The following is a 21,232-nucleotide window of genomic DNA, read 5'->3' as shown; positions in this document are numbered from 1 at the left end:
TTTCTGGGGCCCCCCTGTGAATTACAATAAAAATTTCCCCCAAAAAGAAAAAGAACTCAACTGGGAACACACACCGTTCAACCAGACATAAACTATACACATATTGTGTTTTCAAACTCCACTGAAGTTTATTTCACACTTCAGGTTGCAACAAAACACACTCCAAACCTTTCAAAATTTGTAAAAACATTTTCAATAGAGCTAAGATTGAGTTAATTCCAGAACTACAATGTTAGCCTGCTGCATCGATTGGAAAATCAATTTTGATGTGTTGGTTATCACTGTCCTTTCATTGTCCACCACTGTGTCAAGGTTTACACCATGTAATTGTTAATTTAAGGTGAAGTTGAAGAACATTGAAGAAGCCCTCCTTGTGTATCATTTCACCTTTACCACTGGTTCTTCATGATGTTACCATCACCATGCTTCATAGTTGGTACAGCCACATACTTTGGTCGTTTTCTGTGCCACTGCATAGCGTATTACCATTCCACCCTGAAATAAGATATTGAAGTCCTCACAGCTCATTCATTACACTGTCATCTTTTATTTTGGTGTAGATTTGTAATTCAACTGTTCACAGAAGGATTGCAGGTGAAAACCCCTGAATCCGGCTATAAACCCCAAAACAGAATGTGTTCAGTCTAAAAGCACAAACATAAGTGTACTGAAATCTCTCCTGCTGCGACCTCTAATGCATGATGTGTCATTTTCTTCTCCCACACCAGTGAAAGGACTCACTGACGACATGTGTCATCTATTGCAGAACATTTCACTGAGCTGCTTTTCTGCTTCTCTGACAACCATCAATTATATTGCCGTGCTGAGAGACATCGCTCAGCAATGCCAGCCTGACATTAAAAGTAATCAAAAGCTTTTGAACAGACTTGAACAAAAACAAAATGGAGGTCCAGACCTTTTACTGTCATGCTGATAGTGAGAGATTCAGAGGAAGCATGGAGTTCCTAATCCTGAGAGTTATTATGACTTAAATATTTATCTCTATGTCACAATGAAAAGGCTTTTTCTCATTGCAATTTTTCATATCTCTAGATAGTTTTCTGAATCTATTCAGCAATTAGAGAAAACCTTGACAATATTCAAGGTTGTCCTTCTTATTAACTTGTACTCAGGTGTTGTGAAATTATGTATCATGAAATTAAAGATAATTTGTACCCATTTCTCACCAATTTTATCTCTCTTTTTGTACTCACCCCAAATAAGAAAGATATGCTCCTTAGTGAGAACAAATTTTTGTCGTTGCAATTTTTTTGCATTAGAATGCCAGAAGCCATGCCTATTCTTCTTCTTCTTCTTTGTCTGACTGTGTTAAATGCTGGCTCAATTTTTTTCCAACCAACATTTAATTCTTGCCCTTTAAAAAAAAAATAAAAAAATAGTTCCAATCCAGAGATCTTGAGGTTTCTTTAAAAATAGTGAAGTAATGTTGCCATGCCACTTTTTAGTGGAAGAGGTTGTAAAATAGCAACCCTTTTAAAAAAACAAGCCCTGCTGGCTTCTTCGTTTTGTGACTGAACTGCTGTTAGCATGTCATCAGAGGCTGACCACTAGCAGAACTATCTGGTGCCTCTGCTCGTGGAAGGACTTGTATCTGTTTTTCCTCCCATGTCTCAATTTTGTTTTTCTCTTTCTTACATACGTAAATGTGCTTGTGAATTTAATTGTAACCCTTCTCAAATTGATGGATAGAAACAGCTGTTTTTTAAGGTTACACCAGGCGCCCAAAACCTCTTTTAATTCATGCTATGCTTCTATAGATATTTTTTCTTGAGACTTTTTATGGACCAGATTTTTCCAAAATGTTTTTCCAAGTCTTGTAAGCATTCTTTCTTAAAGCATTCGATATGTTTTGCACAATGTGATGTCATATAATTATTTTTAATTGCTGTATGTCAAGTGATTTGATTTGAAATAATGATTTAAATGATGTAAATCAGTAAAATGCAGATTCATAATGATCGTAATGGTCTGTAAGGAGGAACTGGCACTCTGTTTCTTGTGCAGTTTATTATTGTATATAGACTATGTGGTGTTGAATACACAATGATGGTGAATAAATTGTTTTAAGATAGTTTTGCATTTTTATTAAAATAATTTTTATTAAATAATTTATAATATGAATGACGCAAGAGTTTTGAGATTATTTTACTGCTGCGTTTAACTTGTGTCTTCTGGCTTTTATTTGTTGCTTTTGAAATCATTTTATGATGTAAAGGTGTTATCCCTTGCTATTATATTAGAAGATATTTTTGTTTGATTAACAGTGTCTTCAAAAAGGCAAAGTTTTATTACTCTGCTTGTGCTTGCATCTTGACAGCTGATTGATTAATCTGCTCCAAGTGAGACACTCGGCGGGGAACTGATGTGTGGGAGAAGAAAGAAGATGGCCTTGGAGTTATCATGAGGTCTTAGCTCCTGTTTTCCCACAGTGTCCTCTTTGGGATGAGGTGGGTAGGTGGGCTTTTTGGCTCTCAGACACTTAATGCTTCCCTCCTACACACTGTCAAAGATGAGTCTCCATGGCAATCTAACAGTCTGATCGGTGCGTGATGGAATACGGAGTGGGAGAGACGTCCTGCGGAGAGATTCATTGAGTGGAGGCGCGATGGAGCATATACACTTTGAGGAGACAGCGTGTTATATCAATAAAGCAACTGTGGAGACAGACTGTTCGTGGGCACATTCCCGAATGGTCAGAAGTCCTATTTGTAACTGTGCACAAACCAGTTTAGTTTGCTAAATGGATGTGAGGTACAACTAGTAATACAGTGGTTAGAAAAGTGTGAACAGAAAGTCTGGGAACGTAAGTACAGGGAAAAGCCACTGAAGATTTTGTTTCTGAATAAAAATTCTACAAATATGTGGCATCCACTGTGGCTTTTTTGAAATGAAGGCTTCATGTTTTAAAATTGATCTATAAATTTTGAATTAGAAGATGGCATTTTTATTTCCTTGAGGAATGTGTTCAGGGAAAGAAATTTAGGTTAGCCTGTGACAACCAGAGTATTTTCCAAAAGTTTTAATGTGTGTTTACTAACTGTTTTTCTCATTACTAAGAAATACAGTATCTGTAAGTGATTAAAAACGGGAAGAAATTGCTTATTGAATTTAATGTAAAATGTAATGAAATAATTAGGCACTTACTTCCACCTTAAAATGACTAAATGTATCAAGTCAGGAACAAACGGTGAAAACATCTTAACAGCACATCTCATTCTGATGACAGTATTTCCTTAACATTACAGATTTAGTTTGATATTGTGTTGACTGTTGAAGTGAATATTCTAATTATGATTTAGTTTGTTAGGGAGAAAATGTTATCCAACCAAACCTTGTACTAAGTGAAAAAGTAATTGCCCCCTAAAGCTGATAGTGTCACACTTGGTGGCAACAATTGCCGTCAAGCATTTGTGATGACTGACGTTGAGTCTGTGGTTTAACTTTGACCCTTGACTTTTTTAACTTTTTGGTGCAGTTGTTTTATTCTGCAATGCTTGAGAGTTTTTAGGCATGGCCTATTGAAGGGAATGCCATGGCTTTACAGTCAGATGCTAGTCTGGACTTTGACTAGGCCAGTCCAAATCTTTTATTTTGCTCTGCTATTTGTCATCCATTCAAAAGTTGTTCTATCTGGTGGGCTTTAAAAGATTTCTGTAGTGTATGGGATTTATTGTGCTGTGTACTTGAATTCAACTGCCTAGGTATCCTTATTTTCTGCTATAAAGAAGAATTTATGATTCTATCACTTACAGAAATTGTCAAGTCCCTGAGTTAGCAAAGCAGCCGCAAAACATCATACTATCTTCACTATGATTGTCTGGGGACAATTACATTTCACAAAAAGGCAGATGAGTTTGAATAGCTTTGTCCCTAAAATAATTAAATTATTATTTGAAAACTGACTTTAAATGTGCTAAAGTGGGCAGATATTTTTTGCAAATAGCAGTCTAGATTATTCATTTGTTCTTAAAAAACACAGCATAAAATATCCTTTGTGTCTGGTCTTGTTTTTAAAAAAAGTCTTTTTTTTATTGTGTATGAGCCTTTTCATCTTCAGATGACCTGGAGATCTGTCCAGGTTATGCACAACCTGTTTTCATAAGCTGAAACACGAGGAGAAAGAAGGTCAGAAACAAATTGATGTAATATTGGTAATTCTGAGATTGTGTTTAGGGCTAAAGATTTCTGGTTTTATGTTCAACACATCCAAAGATCTTTGGTGTAGTCAACACCAAGGTCAGAGTGTCCTTTGAGTAAAGCTTAGAGCATTACAATAATTCATTTATGCTCTGATCACTCTAACAACAGAGTCAGAGTGTAAGTCAAAATCAAATTGTAACTCCTAAAATGTTTTTCTTTTTTTCTTATTTGTTCTGCTAACAATGAGCTGCAATCATCGTGGAAATACCATGCTGTCTTTTTGTTGCTGCTTAGTTTGACATTAATCAAGAACCAGAAAGCAAAAGCATTGGTAGCCAGTGAAATACACTGCTGGATCTGCCTGCCATGGAAACAAGCTCAAACCATTGTCCTACATACGGTTATGCTGCAGAAACAGTCTGACCGTGTTCGACTCTATAACTGAGATTTTTTTTCTTTCCAAGTCATCAATGGGAACATTTCCTCTTTTGTCCTTGAGGAAGGTCCATTAACAGTGCTAATATTTCCCAGAAGCAACAACAGTCATGCGTCACTGTAGATTTAAACGCCACCCCCATTTCATTCATTTTCATTGGTCTGTTTCCTGTTAAGCTCTCTGGTTTTAATACTTTTTATTCCTCGTTGATTGATAACCGAGCCATCAAAAGACCTCATCTGTGTGATCAATCACATGTGTCATGTTGGCCTTTAAACACCAGCCTGCATATATAGTAGCTGCTTCTGGAAATGGTCCGAATTCAGCTGGGGGCTGATTTTAGAACCTGGAGGCAGCTGGATTTTTATAGAAAGTGAGTTAAATAAGAGATGACTCAGATTTCTGGACATTTTTGTTCCCTTTCATGCAGCTGCATGTTTAATGTTTATATTTTTTCATGTCTCAACTGCATATGTCGCAGTATTCTATTTGGATTTAATGTAATAGACACAAAACACAACACAAAGGAAGAAAAATGAAACATTTTTTAAAATGTGTTTTATACATAAAAAGCTGAAAAGTGTGGCACTGATTTGAATTCAAGTTTTTAGTCAGTTGGGGAACAGTCATTTTGAGATCAAGATGACATAATTACAAGTATGTCAAGGTATCAATTAATCAATCAATCATTCGGGCATCTGGTTACGACATAGTGTCTTTGTTCCACTGGATGGAAAACTTCAGCCTCTTAAGTCTCAAGTCTTACGTCTTTCATGACATCAAACTGTTTTTAAACAGGGTTGTTATGTAGATCTAGAATAGAATATATGACAAATGGCGGATGCACATGAACAAAAATAATAGAAAATGTTGAAAACTGTACAAAAAAATCAAATTTACAACATAAAAACTAAAGTAAAGTAGTACACTCAAGTTCTAAGAAATGTGCAACTAAGAAAGGTAGTTTTAAAAAGTGCAAATTGTACTCTGTATGTTTGTGCAAAAATAACAGGTCTATTTAAAATTGCATGTGTACAACATTAGGTTTTTTCTTCCAGTCAACTCTGACCAGTTTCCCTTTGGAAAAAGAAAGGGAAACTTTATTTTTCTAAGGGAAAAAAAGTATCATATTTATGACATCATGAATATGATATCATACTACTACTTTACTATCATAGTAGTAGGCCACACTACTGTACTTTCATGATATGATATCTCATATCATGAAAGATGTACATCTTGTAACTATTTTGTAACTATAGACCACAAAGTTCAGTTTTGATTTAATCTGACCATATATCTGCTCTGTCCCTTACATTACGTTTTTGTTACAGTAAAGATTACAGCACATTTAATGACAGCACAACTTATCTGTGAGTATTTTTTCCTACCTAAGCAGTAAATGCCTTTACTAAGTGTCTGTTTGTGTTTGTGATTATAACAAAAATCCAATACGTTCCAGAGGTTTAGGATACTTTTGCAAGACACTACATTTATTGTCATTTGTTTATCCTGTTGTCTTAGAAGCATCCCGGTCTTGTGAACCTTTGTTCTTGTTTTGCGTATCTTTGAGGTGTGTTTGCATGCTTCTCTTGTTTCATGAAGACAATTAAGTAATTCTTGCCAGTCGTACCCGTCTTGTCTGGATTAGGACAGATCGGTTGGTATTTGCATACAACAGGCTCTTATTAGTATTCAGATTGGACATGCCAGTAAATCGGGGCTGCCCTGAGGCCCTTTTTTTTTTTTTTGGTTCCCCTGTCCATGGTGCTGAAAGTAAACAGGGTTGCCCGCGGCCGCGGTGGGCTCAGCAGATCACCCAGTTGAAGCTTCAGGAGGACTGGCAGTTTAAAGTTTTGACCAACATGCAATTTACAGACTGGATTCTGATTCACATACAATCACTCTTACTCACAGAGACTTCTAAAAGTGCGAGCGCAAATGCGAGAGTTTTATGACCAGTTTCCGTTTTAGGAAAAAAAAAAAAAAAACAAGTCCCACGCGTTAAACGTGAACGAAAATACTCTGCTTTCAGTTCTCCCATTTCCTCCCACCACTGGTTCCCTTCATTTGTAGACATAACAGTCTCGGTTTGTTACCTCCGTGTCTGACGAGGTGCGAACCCCGGAGGAGCGTTCACCCTCCTCCTTTCCCTTCTTCCTCCTCCTCCTCCTCCTCTTCCTCTTCCTCGTCGTCGTGCTGCCGCAGCAGCAACCAACGCGGTGAGTGCGTCCTGCAGCAACCGCAGCAGCAGGACGTGGTGATACCTGACTCCGGAGTAAAAACCCGCAAATACCGATGGCTTCATGTGTAAATATTTCGGCAAATGTATCGGTAAGTTTTTCTATCCTGCATCTATGGCTCTTTTGCATAAGCAGCAGCAGCAGCAGCAGCTGAACTAGTAAAGCATCAGATCCCACATGTTTCTTCTTGAAAATGTCAGAATACGCATGGAATTAATTTGAGTAAGAGTGAAGCAAATGTACAGTGAGATGTTTTACAAATGAAGGTCACCCACGAGTACGATATATTTAACATTTCTGGGGATTAAAAAAAACAGGGCAGGGCAAAATTATCCTATTGATTCTGCAGCACTGAGGGAAGAAACATTTGTCTCATATTGATTGTAATTAAGGCTGTTTTAGTTCTGGCACACATCACCTGACATGGTTGGAGCTGATTTACAGGCTGGTGTGTTTTGGGCTGCTTGATCTCAAAACACACATTATTCACATAGACATGGTGTTCACATTTACAGCATTGCATGTGGCTTAATTGGAAGCATCCTTCCAGATTAGGCTGAGAGAAAAATTGAATATTCAAGCATTAATGAGGAGGCTTATGGGTGACATAGTTCTTTTAAATAATATTTACAATTGATAGACTATGTACACAGAGTTCTTCTGCTTATTTGTATAAGCTTGTGTACATTGGAACAGTAACAGAGTCATTGTTGCATATCTTTTCATCTTAGCCTGGGTATGTTTTTGTTTTTCTACTAAAGTTTTGGCCAACAAATATACATTTCTGTCTAAATGTTTTTTTTTTTGTTTTTTTTACGTTTCATCATCTTACTGGAATCAGTGCATAATTTTGCTGTAAAGCACACAGAGTGTTTAACGCATCAGAGATTTCTATGTGACTCTCACAAATCCAGCTTCTTGCCCTCAGGATGATTTAATGTTCAGCCTAACATCTGTTTCCTGCTTCAGTTTTGTTAATCCCAAACACATATGATTTGTTTTAACCCAATTCAATTTTTACGCTGCAAGAAACTACTAGTTTAATAGCTAAGAAAAACCAACTAAGCACATGTTTGATTTTCTTAGTCTTGTTTTCCACTGTTTGGTTCCACCCTCTAAATTTTTGGGTTTTGGCCCCCGAGCGCTGTCTGTTCTATTACTTGATGAAGCATCCGAGAGATGCTTTAGAGGTAATTGGATTCAGTGGTGGAGGGAAAGAACACATAGTGAAATTTATCAGCGTGCATGAACTGTCTCCGAGAGAACATGTATGCATGTTCTGCTGTTTCAGTGATTGCCTGCATGTTATGTGTGTTTGTTGCTGCTGGTCAGAATACATTTTACTTTGTGTGAATTATGGTATTAACAGGAAGCTGTTGGTTGTGTAAGGTGTTAAAAAAAGCAGGTGAGATGAGCTGGTTCGAAATTTTAACTCTTTACACACATTTTTTTTTATCAGAAACGTACCAATCAACTGGACAGTTTTTTAATGATTGGTAGGTGAATCATTTTTTCAATATACACACATTTAATTCACATTCAAGTAGTACGTATTTACCTTGTGTGTAAAAATCACAACTTTAAATTGTACTCCAACATTCTTTCCTTGGGTTTTGGATTCATAGTTTGATGTCAAGCTTTGCCAGGCTGCTAAATGTTTAGCAGTTCTGTAGCACGAGTGATGGCCCACTTAGGCCCCATTTCAATTAAATATGTGGAAATGCCACTCAGATTTTGTAATATTTTTCCAATATTAATAATAATGAAAATGCACTAAACTATAAGCCTAGTACTTTTAAGTACATATCTTTAAATCTTAAAGATATCTACAGCAAACAATCCTCCAGTACTAACTTCTGTCCATCTGAGGTAAACACAATTAAATCTCCAGCTAGGGCATGCAGCCACTGATTTTCCAGACATGTAAAAAGATTTTGTGATATCAAGTGTCACAAAACTTTGACACATCAAATATACTCTGCTCTGTAATTTATGGAAATACAATTTGAATATCACAGCAATGAGCCAAATTAGTAGAACTCATCAAATGTCAGAGACTGATTCGGCTCTGATTGTTTATTGGCAGGTCAAAACCAAAACAACTGGTTTGTTTCCCCTCTTAAATAAATGCATCAAAACTAAAAACTCCCATTGGTTTTGATCCCTAAATAACTTTTGCCCATGAATGAGGATAAACTTGTACACCTTTCATATTTTATGAGATTCAGAATTATTAACTTCTATCAAAGAACCTGCAGCAGAAACTTTGTCTTTGTATGTTTTAGGGTCTGAAACACAGACCTAAAAAATAAAAACTGCAAAAGAAGTTATCTAGGACCTGTCTTATTGATGCATCTTTAATGTTTATAGTTTAGAAGCAAATATACATGACACACCCAAACTTCTTCCCTGTGGTAATCAGCATCCTTTGTTCTCTGGACATATAATTGGTAAAAAATAGAAAATCTGGTGTCCTTTATTGTATAAATGCAAAATGCTATTTAAGAAGAGTCTAAAAATGAGCATCCACTTGATGTGTGTGCCTGTGAGTGTGTTTATGTGTGGATTCTTGAGCACTATGAGTCAGCTATGATAGGGTCTGATGCAAACTCAGTCGTTGTTTTTGTCATAAAAGAGCAACATTTGTAGGAAAGCACAATGTACATGTGTTTTAATACCAGTTCATTATGAATTAAAGATCTTCTTATTAGTCATTGTTTCATCCATTAATTATCAGAAACTAATGGAAAGATGCTCAAGTCCAAGGGGATTTCAGGAAACGTCAAAGTAGAATCGCATAGCAGCATAAAACTAATGACAGTTATTTCTGTTCCACTGATTTCTTTTCATAGGCTTTGAGATTAAGTGTGATTAAAAAAAAAGCAAACAGTGTCTCTACTTTGAAAACAGTTGTCACAACAAATGTAATCCATTTGTCCTGCCATGCTGGTGCATTATGTATGCTTAAGTGTAGCAATACTCTTTATATGACATAGAGGATTCATTATTTTTTAAGGTGATCTGTATAAATTATTAAAGATAATACAATATAAATAAACACAAGAGAAGAGCTCAAAAGAATGTAAAATAAAAAAGATTAAATATTATAGATTAAAAAATGTATAATGAAATACAATACTTTATATGAAACTTTAGACGGGAGTTATATAAATACACAAAAAGTTTACTTTTACCCATTTAGCAGAAGAATTATACAGTGAAAAATTGTTTTTGCAATGATGATATGACAGATCTGAATAAAAAAACAAAACATTGCATTTAGGAACAATACGACATGTGCACTTCCTAAAACCCAAATATTTTACACAAGATGCTGAATAATTTTATAATCTTAGCATCAATCAACATGTTACTTTTGATTAGCAGAGGCTCAATGTTTAACAGAGAAGTATGGGCAATAAAATGAGGGTGAATTGACTTAAGTAGTGCAGGTTATGTGTACAAATTAAACACCTTTTACACCTTGAAAGCAACTAGATGTCCTTTACACTCTGAAGGATTTAGAGGAAGGAACCACGACAAGAGGGAATCAGAAAACAAACAATATTTACACAAACTTAACATCAAAGACAATAAATGTTACCAATAAATATTTACATAAATACAAATCATTACACTTTAACAAATCTAAGGAGAATCCAAAGAATAAGTTAAGTTAATCTAAATTGGCACACTCCAAGAGCTTTTGCCTTTACCTTTTGCAGTTCTGTTTAACACACGATTTAAACCAACAGAAGTTTAATTAAACACATATTAACATTTTTTTTATTATGAAATGTCTCCACAAATGTCTTAACCCAGCTAAAATGAAAAGCAGAAATAAGAAAACCTTTGGTCTGCAACTCAGTTATACATAACACAGTATCCATAATCATATTTTCTGAATAGTGCAACCCCTGGTCTCCATTACAATGCAAAAATACCTCAAAAATTAATGTCAAATAAGTAAAACGAGAAAGAAAAATCCAGTTTTTTGCCATTCTTTTTTTTTTTTTTTTTGCTTTGTCACATTAGAACTCCAAACTTTAATGGATTTTATTTGGTTTTCACTTGATAAATCAACACAAAGTACCAGTAGAAATACAATTCTCTGATTCATCTGATGGGAAGATGAACAAATTTAAATGCATCACAGTCATGGAAGAGAGCCTGATAGAGGCTCCAAAAGAATTGGGGCTCAAGTTCGTCTTCTTGTTCTTAAACGCACAGCAAGGACTACAATGGAATAGCTCTAAGTCAAATCATATTCATGTGTCAGAATGGCCCAGTCAAAGGACAGACTGAAATAATCAAATTGAGAATCTTTGGGGAGACTTTCAGTTATGTCCCTGAGGTTCTAACTGAGCTTGAGTTTTTGTAAATGGCCTGTATTTTCATAGTGCTTTGCTAACTCTGAGGACTCCAAAGTGCTTTACAGTAATGTCAGTCATTCACACCGATGGTGGCGAGCTACACCGTAGCTCCAGCTGCCCTGGCTGACAGAAGCGAGGCTGACATACAATCAGTACCACCTGATACTCTGATTGCCACCAGCAGGCAAACCAGGGGAAGTGTCTTGCCCAAGAACTCAACGACTGAGACAGAATGAGTGAGGATTTGAACTGGCAACCTGCAGTTATAGAGCACACTCCCAGTACAAATAATAATCTGTGAAAATGTTTGATGTATAAAGCTTATAGACATCCAAAGCAGTATTCACAATGAAGCGTGATTTGTCAAATTATTGACTAGAGGTGGTAGTAGGGAGGATATATCTTTATGTTTCAGATGTTTTTTTTTCATTATTCAAAGAAAAAAACATGTATAAATCATTTTGCTGCATACACATTTGTTTAATTAACAATTTCATTAAGTAAATCTGTATATTGATGCTCCTTCTTCTCTTTTGTGCACATTTCAGAGTCCTTAATGTTGTTCCAAGGAACAGATTCCAGCGATTCCCTTCAAATACCAATCCACATTTAAACCGATACTGTTGAGCCATTTGGACACACGCTCTTCACCAGGCACGATGAGAGGCTACCTGTTCACTGCAATTTTATTCCTGCACTTGGTGAGTCATTTGTCTGCATGTTCTGAATATGCGTGCAGGTTTGCAATCATGTAAGATGAAATGTTTGCATGCCTGCATCACCAGTATCCCATGTCTCAGGTTAATCTTTAGGTTCGTTTTCCTAAGCATGCCTGTGCACATGTATACTATATGTGCTGTGGTTGTAAAAAAAATAAAAATAAATAAAACTTTCCCCACCGACAGCATCAGCATACATTACAGTTCCAGGATCAGCTTTGTGTTAAACCATATGCCCTCTTCTTAGAACAATAACAGATGGCCTGGCTGACCAGAGAGCTGTGAATCCAACTGCTGTGACTCACAGTTATTATCGCTCCCATTGCAATTAAAAAGGATGAAAGATGAGTGGGAGGAATTGTATCAGGCGCCCTGATGCAGCACAGCTGGACTTTAAAAGCTGCATCAGTCAGATTTCTACTTATTTTACCTGATTCTAAAAGGAAACCAAAATGCAACACCTAATTAACAAAGCAGTTTGATCTTTTCTCACCTAGGATTATATTTAATTAAAAATGTCATCTTAAATAAAATAATTTAAAAAAAAAAACTTACCCTAATGTACAAGGTGTCCTTTAGCCATGCAGTAACGTGCTCGTTATTTGTATGGAGTCTGGTCTTTACGGTGGATCCGATGGTCTGCCATGTCAAATGGGAATTTTATTATCTGTTCTGCACACTGCTGTGGGAGTCACTGAGCTATCCGGTCTTAGAAAATAGCCTTGGGGAGGGAAACAGTGCGTTCTGCAGTTGCAGGATGGGGGACTTATCTGGACAGATATCTGTTTCAGAGAGGAGAAATGATTGAAAGCGGAGAATAAGAAGCACACATGAAAATTTGTTTCATTGATTTCGGATCCCTGCAGTATTGCCATGGTGACTGGTTAAGGTGGAATATCAGGAGAATTTGCATAATGTTCTCCAGCTTCTCCATCTTTTTTTTTGTCTTGTTCTGTGTTTTATCCATCAGCTATTATGTTTTTCTGTTTCATCATTGTACTCGAAGTAAAACGGCTTTTGTAATAATAGTAAAAAAAATAAAAGCCTTTGTACAATTTGGAAATTACTTTTGTTAAATGTATGTGCAGGTTTTTTGTAATAAATTATAAATTAGAGCTAAATCTTTATTATAATTCTTCAGTAAGACAGCTTGAATTTCTGTTGTTTACGCCACAAATCGGATTTTTATTAAAGAGTGGCTAAAAGAAAGCCACTACAGCAAGAAAGCATCAAACAATTTCTAATCCAATTCTACCTCAAGTCATATGTAGTACACAGAGGAAATGTGGCCTTTAATTTTAAACTGGACACACTACACCTACTGTGAGACAATGATTCTGTGAGGAAGCTTTCCTCTAACAGTGTCAGATTGGTTAAACTCCATACTGGAGATTACTGACGGAGATCTTTTAAACGACCCAAAAGATTTTGGACAATCAGGGGACCATGACCCTCAGCATAGAGCCAGGAAGTGTGGAACTTTAAATTAACAACATATGAGATTGGCCCAGTCAAAACCCAGATGTAAATCTATCAAAAGATGATCTAGCAAGCAAAAACTACATTCTCTGGATGTGGTTCTGGTAGAACAAACAGCAAAACACTTCCTAAGGTTTTAGAAAGATCAATTACTCTACACCTTTTAAATTTGGATAAAATCTTGAAAGTCATGAATCATTTTTCTTCCATTTCACAAATACTATTTACCTTGTGTTTGTAAAATGAAATACAAGCTACATTTTAGTCAACAATGTTTAGTGTAATGTTATTGGTCAAAACGGCAATTAAAAGGCTTAAATGATCTTTAATTACATTTGATACACAGCACAGATACACTCTAAGGGGGTTGATAAAATATTACTTTAGCTAATACCAGTTTTCAGATTGAGAGGGTCAGAGACACCATGTTATTAAAAGTCATATGCTGATTATTTTGTTTCATCAATTTAATACTTCTGATAATAACACTGTAACTTCCATTGGCTAAAATCTATTATAACAGCTGTTTTGTCTAATGTTTTAAATTAAGGACATGAGAATTCCCAAAGAAATACTCTGATTTAGGAGCTACGGGCAAAGAACCATCTTAAATGATTAGAATAAATTATTCAAAGTCTAAAAGGATCTGGGACCAACTAAAGATCTATTTTCAATAAGCATAACCATATCTGCAGCTCTGTTTGCATAAATTAAGAATAACACATTCATCCTTTCATCTGACAGGTCTGTCTGAATTCATGCCAAACATATCTTAGTCATCTGCATCCAATTATTTCTCATGTGGGAAGCTTTGCCTTCAGTATGCTGGTTATATGCTGCTTAGCAACATGGATGCTACGTGTGAGTTTGAAAGGCGCTCTTCCTTTCGAACAGTATGGGAGAAAATGTTTTATTGATTAAAAAAAGCAGCAATATGAAAAACAGGAGATGTTCACCCTCATTGAGAAGAAAAGAAGCAGCAGCTGTGTTCCTCCAAATTTCTTTGTTGCATAATTGGATATGTTAGCACCACAGATATCTCTGATGATGCTCATGTGATTCATATGTCATGTAGCAGTTTTCAAATTCCAGCCATGTGCATCATGATGAAGAAAGAAGTGAATTCTTGTTCATTTTCAGGCAGTTGACGTCCCAGTCTTAGCAGGGCAGCGAGGCCTGAAGTGAATTGATATCAGAGGGCAGAGATGTAGTGATGAGTCAGCTGTGGCTCAGAGGGCTGGGATATATTACACCTATCTTTTCACTGAGAGAGGAAAGGAGGGGCTGGAGGTGCAAATCAAAGATTGGCCTCAAGAGAGTGACAGGAAACGTTGAGTGAGAAGATGACAAGCAGCGATTGCAACTCTTCTGAATAAATAGTTCCTGCATCCTGTTTCACTTTGTTTCGCCCTACGAGTGCAATTTCTGCATTTTACATGTCCTCAAGTTGCACCAAGGCGGTAGAATGTCAAGACTGTCAGACTTTCCCCTAATCAGTAAATATTTGTTGAGGTCCAGCAACTTTTCATTAGATTCACAAAAGATTTAAAGATTGTTTTTGCATTTTTTTTAATCACCAGCATAAGGAATTAGTAACACCCCCAAAACTTCAATGAGAAACAAATAATTTTGACCTTTATAAATATGATAGACATTTACAATTAGTGTCTCTACTCATTAGATATCTAAGTTGGATTTGTTGCAGGTCTCCAACAACTTTCAATTTTACATGTGCACTGTAAAAACAAAACAAAAAACTAAAATAACATCCAAATGACCATTCTCTTAATATTCTCAAAAATGTATTTATTTAGCATTTATAATTATTCTTCCAGAATACTTGACAGATCGTGTTTGATTACTCTTAAACACGGAGTTCCACAAAGTTATGTGCTTGACTCTTTTTGTGCTTCGTTTCATGTATCGCTTTATTGGATGTCCTGGTGCTTTGACACCTTTGACCAGTTTAAAACCCTAGTGCATCTATAACCTTTTCAATCCAGAATTATTCTTCTTAAAAAAAAAAAGGACAAGTAAAATAAAAAGAAATTAAATCAGGGAAAACATTAAATATAGCTGTTTGACAAATGTGTTTTTCCTTGCCAGTTTCATCAGTTAGTCAGTTATCAATAATAGTAACAACTTGTGTCATTATTTACAAATTTCTCTCTCCTCTCAAGCATAATTTCAGCTTTTTTCCAAATAAGTGTCAAGCATGCGTTCTTTCATAAAGCATTAGCAGAATGTGATTTAATGGTTTCTGAAACCTACTTTTGATGTGACACTAGTTTAATTCTTGCTTCTCTGCAGGTCACCTCAGAGTCTGGGCACTGCATAATACAGCGTGAACATGAGAAATGCATGGAAATGATAGAATTGCACAACCCAGATGCCATTGAATTTGGTAAGTAAGGATATGAGGGTGTTTCTGCAGACTTTTATGTGCATAATTTGGCATCAGATTGTTGCTTTTCATGGTTTCTGCTGCTGTGATTAAATTTTGTGCATCTTTGGAAACTCAATGGACGCTCAGAAGATCCGTTGATGAAAGTCATGTGTCAGCCTCAGAGAATTAATGGAAAAAGCTGTGCTTTTTTCCACTTAGTGATTTGTCATATTTCTGGGTTGTAAGGATCAGAAAGGAACATGTAAGGACGAGAGATGAAGCTTTATGTTCATTCTTGAAAAATCCTATCCCAGTAAGGCTGCTAAATAGCATATGCTGTTCTCTGTTAGTCTACAAAAGAAAATGTTTGCCTGTAATGTCACGCTGAGCTGCTTTCAGATTTTTTCCAATGTCACCTTTTTTAGAAAACACAGGAATCTTGTTATGTGGTTCCTGGAAGCAATTATTTTCTTGGCTATGGATTGTGATTTTCATTAGCGTTTGCTGCAGGTTTCCTGCTGCTAGAAATTTGTCCAGCAGACTGCAACTTCCTAACTGCGCTGTGACTCACCTCTTTACTGACAGCCACCAAACCTCTCCAGCCCCACACTTCACCCCAAAAAGTAAAGGATTCAGAGTGTGAGATAAAAAAGCTTAAACTGCAAATGAGTTGGAAGTTCAGCTTATTTATCAAATGGTGATTTAAAGGTGAACTGTTGCTACATTGCACAAAGAGGGCTGCATGTTTTTCAAAAACAGCAGAACTCTTTCTAATCTTACTATGAGCTTATTTGATGCTGTTGTGGTCTGATGTAGTGTCTTGTTCAGTTTTCTGTAGCTCCTGGTAAAAATCAAACATCCTGTTGTTGTTTCCTCTGTAACAGAGGAAACTAACCGTGTCCGGTTAGTTGGAGGGGGCTATATATAACTTTACACTGTCAGTGCACAGAGCCATGTGTTGGCCCTCTTTGACCCTTTAACTGATCCCTGTCTCCTCTTGTCCTTTTGAAGACGCCATTCTGCTCTTTCTGCTGACAGCAAATCGTTGGTGGGGAAATAAAGGTGCCTGGTTTGCAGAAATTCTGCTTACAAGCTTAAAAAAAACATGAAAAAGAGAAATAGTGGGTAAAAAAGGGGAAAGAGGGTAAAAATAAATTCATTTTTATTAAACTGATGTGTTTGGATTGTTCAGATCTTTTGATAGTTCCACATTAACTATGACTATTATGTTGATCTTGGACATTTAGGATGTATTTGATCCAACCTTGTAATCATCACCCAAAATGTAACTTCACTGTTTTAGGGTAAGTATCTGGTGCGCTGGTTTCATTTTATGTGCAATTTCTCACACATTACACATTTAAAAAATGATGGACAAACAAGAAATATAAAATATCTTAAGAACTAAAATGAGTTAAATAATACAAATGAATGACATAATTACAAAATAATTTTTAAGTAGAAGAAACATTTTTGAAAATCAAATATATTCAGCATAAAATTTGATACTACAGTAGGTAGTTATTAGCAACAGTACATGTTAAAATAGGATACAGTATCCAGTCTTGTAAAAATGCTCCAAGTATTTTTTTTTTTCTCCAAGACATTACTCAAGTAAATGTAAAAGTAAATATTTCCAGTTACTTCCCACCTCTGTTGCTCAGTGAAGATTCAGGATGCTTGTAGGATATTGTGTAAGATGGCTAGCAATGCAGACAAAGTCTTTTATTAAGCCTTACCTCTGTGGCTCAGTGCGGCTCATTTGGCTCAGATTTGCCCTTTAAAAGGTAATTGGCTCCGTGTCCGGCTCAGCAGACAGAACCAAAACAGATTAGAGAGGCAAGCAGAGAAGCGAAAGGTCTGCATACACATCCACACACGTATGTAAAGAGACATATGCACACTCAGATGCAGCCACACTACAGAATACAATCCAAACACCAACAACACAGACTTGGACCTGTCAGCACCCAGAAAACTGCTGCAGCAGAAATAATGAGGCAAAGCGACAGAGATGGAGCAAGTGGAGAGCAAAGACCAGAAAAATGGTGACGTACAAAAATAGATGGAAGGAGGTGAGGGGGGATCACCATGAGAAATATAAAGAATAAAATATTAGATTACAATTGCAATAAAGTAGCTTCAGACAAATGTAAAATATAAAGACCTGCACATGTTTTGTTAGATGTTCTCTTCACAGCAGGAGGGATTTGACATAAGTTAGATTAGTTTATTTTCAGAGCCGTTTTGATTTTATGTGACAAAAATTATTTCCTTAAAACACAAGACATACAAATGTTTTTCTCTACTTTTTCAGCTCACAGTAAATCAAAACAGAGAAATCTGAATTTGTAAAAAAAAAAAAAAAAAAACTACAACTAAGCTTTTAATGGAATATATTGAAATACGTTTACATGATTTTCAGGGGAACAATTAGTCAAGCAGAAGCAGTGTCAATAGTGAAAATATTGCTTTCAGTCACAAGTCACATTTCTTTTGGTTTCAGTAAAATCCTGTTTGGTAGAGTGGCTTTCTGCTTTTCTGGGAAGATGAAGTACTGCTGTGGAACATTTTTCACTTCAATTAAGTGACAACTTATTTCTAAGAAGTTGAACATTTTCTTTGCCACTTTTTGCTTAAATGTGCACAACCATGAAATCCTACAATATATCCACAACTAAAGTTACCTACAACAGATAATCAAATGTGATTAAAAAATTTTCTTTGAAATAAACATTGCAAAACACTACCAAAATATTATTTATAGCACAAAAAAGTAGTACAGACTTTTAAATCTAAATGTTGTGTAAAAGTATACCAAATTTGGACTCAATCAGATGAATCATATTCATTTTAGAATGGTATTAGTGAGAAATTTCTTAGGCGGAGAGGCCATTTTGGCACATTTATCCAAAAATGTGCCAAATGTGCCAAATGTGTTTATTACATCAATACTGGGGGTTTGTTAAAATTAAATAGCTTATTACCATCTAATGACACTTTCTACATATAATATAACCATTGGTCATGACATTTACCCCATTTATATGCAAAATGTACCATTGTGCACAGTATAATATGTATAATAATGATGAACTAAAAGCTCTTTCTTTGACTCCAAATAGAAAACTTTTATTGAAACAAGGTAAAACAGTCAAAAATACTTTTTGAAGTAATTTCCAAGAACAAATAAACAATTTTGCAATTTTTTTGGCATAATGGACATCTTACCTCAAAGAAGATGAAGAATCATGAGAGGTGGGGGGAGGTTCAGCTCCATCTGAGCTTGATGGTTCGGCTTCCACTTGACTATAAATAAAAATAAAGTATTTGAAGAATTAGAGGTTTATTACAAAGTAAACATGAAATCCTTACTAGTAAAATAAAACATATTTTAGTAAAACATAAATAAACAAATAACCACATGGTTTTACTTCCTGCCGTTATTACAAGCATATAATCAAATAAATAAATAAATAAATAAATAAATAGAACCAAAACATCAAATATTTGTTGTGAAATTGCGGGGGGGAAACTTACAGATCACCGAGATCAAGTCTGTCAGCTGTCTGTCAGCTGTGTCCGGCTCTCAGGGGGTCTCTCCTCTCCGGCTCTCTCCTCTTCCTCCTCCTCCGAATCCCACTAGCTATAAGAAGAGTTTTCCAGCTCCACATCGCTCCGAAATATTTCTTACAGCGCCTCCACATCTGACATCTTCCTCTGCGCCATTGCAGTTGAGCTAATTTTTGCTAGAGTTAGCTCCGCTCGTAGCAAATCGAAAAACCGTTGTTCTTTCGCAGAACGCACAAGTGAAATGAGAATTCTCGCTGTACACACCTTATTTGAATGCTTCGAACTACGCCCATCGACACCTATCCCGAAAAGAACCATTCACTGAGCGCATTTGAATAGCGCACGCAGTACGCACAGAGAGCGCACAGATAACGCACGCGTTTAGATCGTGTTCCGGAAAATACGTCATGATTTTGCATAGCCGACATTTTGTGCCAAGCTCTGAGAGTCTTTCCACTGTCTCGTGAAGACACAAAATGGTCGTGATGATCAGCGGATCCGGTGTTTTCCGGGCAGTTGCGTCATCGCCCGAAGACCTTTAAATCTCATCAGCGGTTTTTAAATAGCTCTAAAATCTTAACATTTTGGGCAAAACCTTTATGCGGAATAGTTTTTGAAAGATTAAAGCCTCTTTTAGCGGATAATAATAATAAAAAAAAATTAAAGGCACGTAAAGCCCTTGTTTACAGAGCGAGCCGAGGTCAGGTGACAGCTGGACCCACCGGTGGGTCCGTCGGGTTCTAGAACAAATAATCAAATTTGCAGATCTGCATCTTCTTTTTTGTTTTCAGTTTCGATGAAAATAATGATAAAAATCCTGCACTGAATTTGACTAAGAACAAAACAAGTTCTCTAATGTCTGGTATGGTGCCCAATACCAGACATTTCTTTGGAAGTCACTTTCAGCATAAAAGAATAAATATGCAAATAAAATATACTTTTTTGCTATATCAAGCAGTTGCAATCCAAATTCAATTCAGCAGATCATTTAAAGTTGAATTCCTTGGATTAAATGTTTTCCTAGGAAGTTGGTCATCAATAAGAAATTGAACCATAAGCAAGTGATTATTGAATTTGTGTGACTGAACAACTGTTTACCAACAAACAGTTTTTCTACTGCTTTCTCATTGCAACTTATTTGGTGATAAAAACACATCACTTGCAACAAGAAGTGTCAGCATACGGCTGGGTGGTTTTTCTTTGGCCGTTGTGATCATTTCTATCTGACAGATTGCACATGAACTGCCCCAGATAGACAGCCACAACCACTTTTTCTGCCATTCACCTCAGTGGAGAAGTGACAGTTTCTTGCTATTATGGATAGCTTTTCTGAAAAGCATCGACAGTGATGACAGCAGCACCTTTTGAAAAATTCAGAAATTTTAACTTAAAACCACGAAGAGTGCCAACACTTAAAAAATGTGATTCTGTGGTTTACTCTAGAAAAACAAGAGGACCTGAAGACACTGAATGCATTTTATTTTCTGCGCAACTGCCCTCTCTACATTTACGATATCATTTATGGTTTTAGTTTCAGATTTGTCATTTTTCGTGATGTTGTGTTTTTTCTTATTGTTGTCTGATTAGCCTTCGAATTTTCCATGGAATTTGTTACATTTTCTACTTGTATTGTTACAGATTAAACGGTTGATGAAAAAAATACATTAATATGAAAAAAAATTATTAAGACTGTAGTGTGGTATCTTTGTGTAAGAGACTTGATAGTTTTATTTAATTTATTTTAAAGCACTGGATTTTGCATTTCAACTGGTTTTTGAGATTCATTTGTTGCGAAAAGACATGGAAAAGCTCAAGAAATTATAATAAATTAGGCTACTGGGAGAACCAGCCTAATATGGAAG

At 36.0% G+C, this 21,232-nt stretch overlaps 1 protein-coding gene and 1 long non-coding RNA gene across 2 annotated transcripts in view; one reads left to right on the top strand and one right to left on the bottom strand.

Annotated features, from left to right (window-relative positions):
• The first annotated feature begins 6,650 nt into the window (after positions 1 to 6,650).
• The window catches only part of LOC116721471 (pituitary adenylate cyclase-activating polypeptide type I receptor-like), a 31,011-nt gene continuing 16,429 nt past the window's right edge, over positions 6,651 to 21,232 (top strand). Inside the window, 4 exon segments of the mRNA XM_032565223.1 lie at positions 6,651 to 6,931; positions 8,300 to 8,336; positions 11,762 to 11,914; positions 15,722 to 15,815. Of these exon segments, the coding sequence (XP_032421114.1) occupies positions 11,873 to 11,914; positions 15,722 to 15,815 (136 nt within the window). The 5' untranslated portion in view covers positions 6,651 to 6,931; positions 8,300 to 8,336; positions 11,762 to 11,872.
• LOC116721473 (uncharacterized) lies at positions 18,741 to 19,689 on the bottom strand. The gene is made up of 2 exons (XR_004339607.1): positions 19,338 to 19,689; positions 18,741 to 19,106 (listed from the first exon to the last, which is right to left on the bottom strand). It is a non-coding gene; the product is annotated as an uncharacterized LOC116721473 (long non-coding RNA).

This window comes from Xiphophorus hellerii, chromosome 6 (assembly GCF_003331165.1).
Source record: "Xiphophorus hellerii strain 12219 chromosome 6, Xiphophorus_hellerii-4.1, whole genome shotgun sequence".
In the NCBI taxonomy this organism is placed as follows: domain Eukaryota; kingdom Metazoa; phylum Chordata; class Actinopteri; order Cyprinodontiformes; family Poeciliidae; genus Xiphophorus; species Xiphophorus hellerii.
This window is presented reverse-complemented; position numbering and strand designations above follow the sequence as displayed.